General features: G+C 33.6%; 1 protein-coding gene across 1 annotated transcript; it reads left to right on the top strand.

Moving 5' to 3' along the window:
• The first annotated feature begins 5,295 nt into the window (after window positions 1-5,295).
• On the top strand, window positions 5,296-8,790 carry LOC132641290 (uncharacterized). Its single transcript, XM_060358217.1, has 3 exons — window positions 5,296-5,454; window positions 7,936-8,092; window positions 8,582-8,790. Exons 1-3 carry the CDS (start codon window positions 5,452-5,454, stop codon window positions 8,626-8,628), a joined length of 207 nt encoding a protein of 68 aa, XP_060214200.1. The 5' UTR covers window positions 5,296-5,451; the 3' UTR covers window positions 8,629-8,790.
• Window positions 8,791-10,186: the final 1,396 nt, after the last annotated feature.

Genomic DNA, 10,186 nt, shown 5'->3' with positions numbered 1-10,186 from the left:
TTTATGAATCCACTCTTTAGTTGGACTATGTATGTTGTTGCATCTTCAGTCTTTGGATAGACTTGCATCAACATATAATATTGTTGAAATCACTCCAAGTACATTCTTGACTTGCTTTATAAACAGATGTTATCTTTATATGATTTGATTGTCATGTAAAACAACATCGTATGACTATAATCCTTCATAGTCATAGCAAAATATATAAATGCATCAATTGCATAAAGATATGGCACTTCAGGACCAAAAAAATTCTGCAAGTTTCTCATTTCAACTTCTTTCAACAGATAATAAATTGCTTTTGAAAACTCTTCAATAGTTTCAATAATATTCAAGTAATCAACTTGCACCAACAATATGACAGATTTTGATTTTCACAAAGTCATAAGAATAAATAGATTCATTTGTGCCCTTAGTCAGTAAATATTCATTAAGGTGATAAAATCACATTCACCTTGCTTGATTTAATTCATAATAACGAACAAAACTTCTAGAACTTGTATATGCTTCAGGAATTTTCATATCATTTTGTCAAGTAAGTCATATAGGATATGACAACATCTATTTCTATTTAAATATATGACATCTTCTGGTGTCCGGACAGTAGGTCCAATAAACTTTACGCTTACCAAGGTGCGTCATTTCACTTGATAATAATTTCTGCGTTAGCATGCTTTAATAGACGTAGAATTTAGATTCTCACAATCTTTTACAATATTGCGCTATATTGTACCAAAGATATCGTCGACGATATATCATTTGTATCGGTTCGCAATGTGACATAACTTATTGAAATCTCATCACTTCCATTATTTTTAGGTATCTAAACCTCTCATGAGGTTTCATGAAGTATTATGTCGTAGGCTCTTCAAGAGCACATTGCCTCTTTATAATGATCATTGACCATTTGCTCCTTTTTTTTTTCAATGATTATTGCGTTTGGAATCGATTAGTCTACCACGCTTCATGCATGCTGTAGACTATGTCCTTCAGGGACATGAATTTAATAGGAGCATTTTGCAGCTGAAATTAGAAATTAATTTTGGGTCAGCAAATGCTTCTAGCATTTGAGTTGAATTATCCTTTTAAATGAGGATCATACTAATGATAATTCATAACATATTCCTCAGCTGCTTATTCTCCCCCCCCCCCCCCCCCCCCCCCATGTTAGAAAAACTAACATATATCCCATCTTCTTTGGGGAATCCATCTTTGTGCATCATGGTAGATTAATTAATCATATACCACACATAAAAATTATTATATGGAAATATATGGTTCCTAACCCTGAACCAATTTTGAGGTGAGAATTTATCATAATTTAGCACATGAAGCATTGTTCTCATAAGCAATGGTTTAGCTTTTTATCGGAGGCATTTAATGCCAAACCAACTTGGATATAAACTAGCATTCACAAGATGAATTATCTTGATTGCATAATCTGAAAATTGCGCTCTCAACTCAATCATTTTTGAGCAAGTAACTCTGCATATGTCAAACTGCAAGTTGACAATAAACGCACATGTGACTGTCTTATCGATGCATCTATTTAAGACATCACATAATAGGTGAACGGGCCCATATTCACCTTTTATAAAAAAAAATCAGAGTTAGGAAATTCAATCCCAACATTAGCCAGTATAATCCACTTGAATCTTCTGGTTCTTCAATATATGTCGAATATTCAATCTGCACATCATATTTGAATCGGGATGGCCAAACTGCTCATGCCGACTAATAAAATTATTTATATTAGTAAACTTCAAGTTTACCATGTCATGTGCTATTAGTTTTAGTAAACTTATGGTTTACTATGACATGGTTTTTTTTTTTTTATATATCACTAAACTTCTGGTTTACCGTGACATGTGATTTCATCATGCTTATATTTGTGTAGTACAATTTGGAGAATAAATAGGGTAACCATTCACATACATATTTCTTACCCACCATGATTTTGAAAATATTTAATACTCCAATCATTTATACCTTCAATATTATAGTCATTTACTTTAGTAAACTTCGTGTTTACTACAACTTGTGTTTCGATCATAACAACTTTGTATATTACAATCTAGAACGAATGACACAATACTATATAAGCTCTTTAGGAGCCTTTAATTTATTCTCCATAATCAAATTATGTTTGGACACTACTAATGCCATGATCTTCTATATAAATAGTTAGCTCTTCTGGAGCCCTTAACTGATTTTGTACTATCAAATATTGTTTAGATACTGCTGGTATCATAAAAGAAGTTTTAGTTAAACACTACTGGTGTCATAAAATAAACAATAGTAGCAATTGGACATGTAAAGACAATAGTAGAGTTCAAAATTGGCTACTTTGGGAGCCTATTTATGAGTTTGCTACTTCAGGAGCAGATTTCCGAGTTTACTACTTCGGGAGTAAATCATAAAATATTTAGAATTGTTTTTTTTTTTTAATCATTCTACCTCTTCTGGAGGTGACTCATGATAACATCACAATCAATCACATGTCCGTATTTATAATCTTTACTAAATATCATTACAATGATGACTATTTTTCGTTCCATGCCCATGATCATTCATTTGACTATTTGTCTTATTTCAGACTTATTATGCGTTGTTACCACATTCACTTCAAGGAATGGAGCATATACGGTGGGATATGATTCAATATTTTTCATCAAAATCACATTATTTTGCCTTATTCATCATTATGGTACATTAGGACTCAAAACCCAACGTCTTACCCATATAAAGACGTTTTACATCATAATACGATGGGACTTGAATCCACCGCCTTACCCTCAACCAATGACCTAATAGGCCAAGTGTAAATTATCAAATTATGATGATAAAGTAAATTTTCAAAATAGAAATGTCTCTACCACAAGGAGTCCAGCAAGTCACTACAAAATATGTTAGTAACACAGAACGAATATAAAGGAAAGCCAAAAGAGAATCAGACCTTGGAGTCTTGGTGAAAGATGTTCAAGTATCTCGTAGTCTTTTTTGTGAGGTTATAATATAAGACAAGTAAGCAGTATACTAACAACTTGATACTTATTATCCTTGAATAACATATATCTAGAATCATTACAAGGTATAAAATTTGTGGTATCTTTTAATATTCCCACGATAATTTCATGAGAAAATTACTCAAAATTGGACTATATTCAGTTTTCAGTTGCCTAATAATTTAAGCTTATGAACAAATAGGCATGTTAACTTCACCAATCTGATCATGCATATTTACAGAATTGATAAAATCATTAAAAACCTTTATTAGGAAAATAATCATAATAATATCCAGTTCTCTTTCTTTTCCTTTACTATGAAGGATGATCGCTAAAAGATTGTGTTTGGACTTATTGTTCCAAGAATATGTGATAACAGATTACAAATATAAAAAAACAAATACTTGCGCAATACATTTACTTAGAGTAAATAAATTTCCAGAAGTTCAAATGTTATGTAAAGCACCACTGTACAGGAAGAAAATCACATTCAGATGCTGTTACGAAGACATGTACATTTTGTACCAATATCAAAAATATATCTGAGATCCCATACATTAAAGATTAATTATTACTTTTTCAATTTGCAAGTCTTCCTAAAAGATAGAATTACTTTACCTGTGTCGGATATAAGGCTTGATTTATTTTCACAAATAATAGGACGTCGGCATTTATGATCTTTATTAAATATCATCACATTCACTTCAGAGAATGGATCTGTATGTGTAACATTTGTCAAAAGTCTCATTCTTTAAGAATGGAACATAATCATCTAAACGTGCCTTAACAAAATAAAATTATGATCACTTAGAACCTCTTCTAAGATATTGCCACTTCAGGTTATACAATTATTTTGAACTTTGCTGGAGTTCACGCCAACCATGAAGTTAGGGCCATAGTAACAAAAATAATTTATTTACGGCAACTAACAACAGATGACTTGCTAATATCAAATAAGACTCACATCGTTTTTATTAATGGCTTTCCAGTAAGTACTCTTCCAATAAGTACTAGATCACTGTAAATAATCCTTCACATAATATATTGATATCATTATACCAAAAAGAAACATCATGTTCACGTAAGTACGATAATCAGATATATACCTAGATGTATTTATGTATAGCAACACAAAGTAGCAAAAGATGGAATATAAAAACCTTAACGACGTCCAGATCTTGAGTCTTTAGGATTGACCAAAGCATTCCATGTCATATTGCTTCAGGAGTAAATTTCGAATTTTACTACTTTAAGATTCGTTTAAAGTTTTACTACTTCAGGAGTAAAACATAAAATATTTAGAATATTATTCTGTCTCTTCAAGAGGTGAGTCGTGATATTTTCATAGCCAAAAACACGTATGTATTTACAATCTTTACTAAATATCATCACATTCACTTCAGGGAATGGATCTGTGTTTATAACATTTATCAAAAGATCTCATTCTTCAAGAATGGAACAAAATTATCTTTACGTGTTCTGAGCATATCATGATAGCTTAATACCTCTTTTAAGATGTCACTACTTCAGGAGCAAATCAAGATATTCATACAACGTAGAGTATTTTCTCTAACATATCTTCCTTTATAATCACGATAAGCCTATGAAAGTATTTACCACTGCGAGTGGTCAAATATTTCTTGCATATTCTACAAGAGTACTTCCAGTACTTCTTTTAATATAATATACAAAGTATGATATACATATATTTAAATGATACCAGGTAATGGATTAATACCGAAAGAAAATTATCCAATCAAATAGTCCATAAGGGTATTAATCCAAGGCATTACTTGCCTTAACTCATCTGGAGCAATATGATAATAGGATTTGATTGATAACAAATCCCGTTGATGGCCGCATATATGTTGTTGCTATAACCCTTGTACTGGGTCATCCTTCTTATGGGAAACACTCGGCAACTTTATAACATTATTCAATTTCTCAATTTATTAGAGTCTCGTGCTGATAACGTGTTATAAAATAATAAAACAAGTAAGAAGAATATTGTAGAGAAAGAGAGAAGAGAGGAATTCTTTTATTTCTCTTGTTAAAGATTCTATACAATGAAGAGAACATCTAAATAGGAGAAATTTAACTTAGTGTCAAAGTTACAAACCCTAAATTCTCTCCTAAAGATAGACATCATAATTAAATAATATTTATAATAATTAGGCTTTTTCTATTTTATTAAGCCCAGGTAAAATAAATCCGACGTGTACAATTAACCCAATAATATGCTGCCAAGTAAGCAAAGCTGCGTGGTTTCTAACCCATCTCACCAATTAATGGAAGGAGCGTGACGCGTTTTTCATGTGCCTCCTGTCCTCGAGTTTTTCACCAACTATAAATAAGACAAAATAGAAAAAAGGAAGAGAAATAAATAATTCTCTCTGCAAATTTTTGTGTTCTCATCTATCGGCGATCACCGGATTTTTCTTCAATTATGGTAATAAAAAACTCCAATCTGTTCTAACTTTTTTTTTTTTTTTGGTGTGTGTGTCAATGTCGTTGCTCCTGGCTTATTATTTGGATTAATAATTGTGTGATTGTTCTGATTATTGATTTCAATAAATTTGGAATTTTTAGTCTTTTCTTTTCTTATTGTAGCCCTTAATATGTAGTTGCCACGGATTAATTGCTCTTTTTAAAAACAAAAAACAAAAATGTTTTGTATCAATGTTGATGTGTCTGGCTCATTATTTAGATTAATTTCCCCTTTTATTAAAAAAAATAATTATGTTTTGTATCAACGTTGATGTTCCTGGCTCATTATTTTGTGATTCACATGATTTATTTAGTGTTTTTGATGTCAACTGTCTTTTTTTTTCTTCTGCTTTTTTTTTTTTTAGAAGAATTGTTTATAAATAGATTCTTTTGCTTAAAATAAGTAGCAAATAGTTTACCTTGAGATTAATGGATGGAGTTATCATAAATCACTTATTGTGAGGGAGATATAAATGTGCAATTAACAATGATTCAGGAAAATGTAACGACCTGTGGATCGCCCGAGGTTGACCTCGAAAGGGGATTCGATGTAAAACTTCCACATCGGAATTTCGGGGGGTGGTGGTGTTAGGGGCCATATATAAGGGTGAATTTCATGATTTAACTTTGCCTTTTAGGTTAAAGCCAAGGAACAATACCTTGGCAGTTGGTGCTTAGCCGTGACAGAACATTTTTATTGCAGTGTAAATCATTGATTTTTTTATTTTTATTTTTTTGGGGAAAAAATCCAATGGTCTATCGAAAAGGAAAATATAGGCGTCAACTTTTAGATGATAGGGTCTGCCAGAAACAGCCGTAGAGCAGTGTTGTGAAAGGCACTCGCCTTACGCCTTTTGGCGCGAGGCGTGGCAAGGCGAGCCTGCCTTGCCATGTACTGCCAAGGCGTGGCATTTCCCAAAAGGCGAGGCTACGGCGACATGGCGACTAAGGCGAGGCTATGGCGTAAGGCGTCGCCTTTTGATTTTTTTTTTTTTAAAAGTTGGCTGACTTTTCTAAAACAGAACAGAATAACGAGAAAATATAATGCTAACACTCTTGTGGTTGAAGAATTTGGAGATCTTGAAGAAGAATAGATGTTGCTTCGTTATAATTTGGTTAATGCTAACACCCAGGGACCTTATGACTTATTAACTATCTAGTTGGAGACTTTTAGACTTTAGTATCAACTATCAACCATCTACTTTTAGTTTTTCAATTGAAATATTTGCTGGTATTTTGTTGAGTATTTGAGTTTTTGGGTATTTATATATGCATATTTAATATTTTAATTTTTTGTGTTAATTCTCGCCTCGCTTCTAAAAGGCGCTCGCCACGCCACGCCTCGCCATGAGGCGTGAGGTGAGCCCTTGTCGCCACGCCTCGCCTTTCGCCATCCTAAACACTGCCGTAGAGTAAGGTTTGTGTACATTCTACCCTCTCCAGACCCCACTTTGTGGGATTTCACTGGGTATGTTGTTAACTTTTTATATAATCTTTTCTTACTGTCTAATGTAACTGGATAACGGCGGCATCATCCATAGGTTTGAGTAAAAGACAATTAGTGGTTAGACTTAGTAAAATATATTTTTAGTTGTTTGCATGGAATCGATATTCTTTTGCATTGCTTCCATGCTCTATCAAAAGGTGGGAGCTGGTTTTGGTAATTCCAAGACTTAAATTCCCTGCTTTAGCTAGGATTCCTTTAATTTATCAGAAAAAGGATGGCGATTTAGGCTAGCTTCCGGGTTGTTTAAATAATTGAATCAGCATTAGGGGCATATAAAATTGCTAAGATTTGAGTTCCCGTTAAGCTTGAATTTGTTCAGCACTTCTATTTTTTCTTTAAATAGGTTATGTTGGTACATACTAAGATCCAATACCATAGGATTTGAAACGGGGTAAATAACTTTGACCTCCCTGTTAATTGAAGCCCCACTCTATTTGAAAGTGTCATTAGAAGAATCTTTGGGACATAAGGCCTCTGTTGTAGCTTAACATGAGATGTGATCACTGGATGCCCAAAAATCCGTTAGTTAGACCATTACATGAGCATGGTTTCATCAATAAACAAATCTACTTCCAATTTTACCACCAAATGATGAAAAGGGAGCAGCTTTTCTCCAACCTTCTCTTGTGTCAGCTCAACCCTTGGATCCAGTATGGCAAACCCTTTTCTATTGGAGAAGGTTGCCAATTGCCAAGTTCTGTTTCCCTCTGGTGGTGGTCTCAATTGTTGGATATTTATAATATGGATGTTCTGAATGTTGAATACTAGAGCTGCATGCTAGATTGGTTGATGCTTGTCCTGTCCGGTTAGAGACTTGGTTGCTTGTCAAAAGCTGGCTATACTTAACTTTTCTTTCTTTTCAAAAAGATTTATTTATTGTTAGTTTGAACAAGATTTTCTTGTGTATCATTCCTTTGTATTGTTGCCTTTGACCAGACTACATCCAGACGTCTCGCTGACAGGAAGGTGGAGAGGTTTGAGAAAAACATCACCAAGCGAGGAGCTGTTCCTGAAACTACCGCAAAGAAAGGAAACCAGTATCCTGTTGGCCCTATATTGCTTGGTTTCTTCGTCTTTGTTGTCATTGGCTCATGTAAGATCTTCGTATCATCTTGTCTCCCATTTTTTTGCCACTTCATATCTGAGGCATTGCATTGAACTCCAAGTATTTAAGGTGTCTTTATCTTGATATCTATATCCCACCATTTATCAGAGGTCTGGAATCTTAACAAGGTCTGTGTTTAAATATTTTACAATGTATGATAGCTGCTAGCAATGGAGTAGTTAGGTTGGCCCTTTTTCCTTGTGAAAACCACCTTTGTTCATATTAGAGAGTATATTGTTCTTTCATATCCATTTACACATACAATTCTTTCACGTTACCTAGGTTCTCCGGGGTATGTAGGTTGGCCCTTTTTCTTTAACAGAACTTTTTTTGTTTATCTTCGAGAGAATACTGTTCTTTTATATCCCTGTGTTCATGTACTCTTTCATGTCACCTAGGTTTCTACATGCATATTTCTTTGTTTTTCTGTTGTGCTATTATTTGTTGTTTAATTAATCCCTTTTTCTCCCATTACAGCTTTGTTCCAGATAATAAGGACAGCAACCAGCGGGGGCGTGGCTTAAGCATGCGATACAAGTGGTGAATGGTGATAATAGGCTAGGCCTGCTTCTTCTTGTAGTGTTGTTTTTCTCAAAGTTTAGCCCAATGTAGAAATTGAAGAGAAACTCCGGTAGAAATCGTGTTTTTATTTTGTGAGACTCAAATATACAGTTTCTTCCGTCTCATGTCGTTATGTTTGTTCGCTTTCTCCAGAGATTTGACCGTTATCCTTACCCAGTTTGGAAATACCTTTTATTTCTAGTTTATTTAAACAAAGTATTCCTTCATACGGGTATAATAACTCACATAATGGAAAAATATTGGGAACACGTTACTGTATTTTCTTTTCCAGTCAACAACTTTATTCCGTTGATTCATAATCTGTGTCAAATCTGTGTCAAATGTTCGTAAGATACCATTGCATCATTTACAACCCAACCTGGAAAAGCAGAGTTTCAAGAAATATTCGAAAAGAGGGAAATAGAGAATTTAACTAGATTATGGTGGGCTAGTCTGTTCTAGGGCTGGGCATAAATACCGAAAACCGAATCGAACTGAATCGAATTTCAAGAAACCGTAACCGAACCAAATTAGTTTGGTTCGGTGTTCGGTGTCCACCTTCAAAAAACCGAAACCGAAATAGCAAAACCGAACTTTGACGAAACCGAATTGAAGAACCGAAATTTAATACATTATCCAAAAAAATTAAAATAGTCTACGCCCATTAAGTTTAAGTCAAAAAAAACCCAATTGTAACAAGCCCTCTTTTGTTTTTGTATCCCTAATTTTTCACTTCAGTTGAGAAAATCAAATATCTTTAACAAAGAAATGTGACTAGGATGTGTCTTTAGGATTAATGTATGTCCTTTATGTGTTTTTTTAATTATTCTTACTGTGTGTATATAATACCTAGTAATCATATATTATTGTTATGGTTTTCTGTTCTTGTGTATCCTGTTTGTTTGATTTTGATTTTAATTTGTCAGTTTTATATTTTGTTGCTTTTGAGAATATGAATTAGTGTAAATGAAATCGCTTCTAATGTCATATTAAAAAAACCGAATTGAAAAAACCGAAACCGAAAGAACCGAACCGAACTAGTTTGGCTCGGTGTTCGGTGTCTATCTTCAAAAAACCGAAACCGAAATAGCCGAATCGAAGAACCGAACGTCCACCCCTAGTCTGTTCCGCGTTCGAGGGATATGTCTGAGCTTGATATCTTAAAAGGAACACATTAATCTCCATATATCCTCACAAGTAGCATCGATGTCTCAATATACTGTCATCTTCTTTTACAATATTTGTCTAACTTGTCTAACTTGAGTTAATGTTATAAAACGATTTTAGTTTTGCATGCAGCAAGATGTGAATAAATAGAACAGGAAATAATTAGGCTGCCCCCTCCCTCCAATAATGTTGAAGGATCTCGAACAATATCTAGCATAAAAAATTGACTTAAGTAATTTCTTAAGTCAGTCCCTTAGCGCCAACTTTGTATATTCTCAGTCTTTAATTTTGATTCGATACAATTAACAGAATCTGAGAAATAGTCAAAATAGAAAAAATCACTAGAACAAGATG

The sequence above is a fragment of the Lycium barbarum genome, chromosome 5, assembly GCF_019175385.1.
Source record: "Lycium barbarum isolate Lr01 chromosome 5, ASM1917538v2, whole genome shotgun sequence".
NCBI classification, from domain to species: Eukaryota; Viridiplantae; Streptophyta; class Magnoliopsida; order Solanales; family Solanaceae; genus Lycium; species Lycium barbarum.
Note: the sequence above shows the minus strand (reverse complement) of the source record. Positions and strands in the feature narration are given on the sequence as shown.

Excerpts from the sequence above, each read along its gene's own strand:
- LOC132641290 (XM_060358217.1), top strand. Across the intron at positions 8,093-8,581 it reads CTTTGTTGTCATTGGCTCAT|CTTTGTTCCAGATAATAAGG; the intron begins GTAAGATCTTCG and ends CTCCCATTACAG.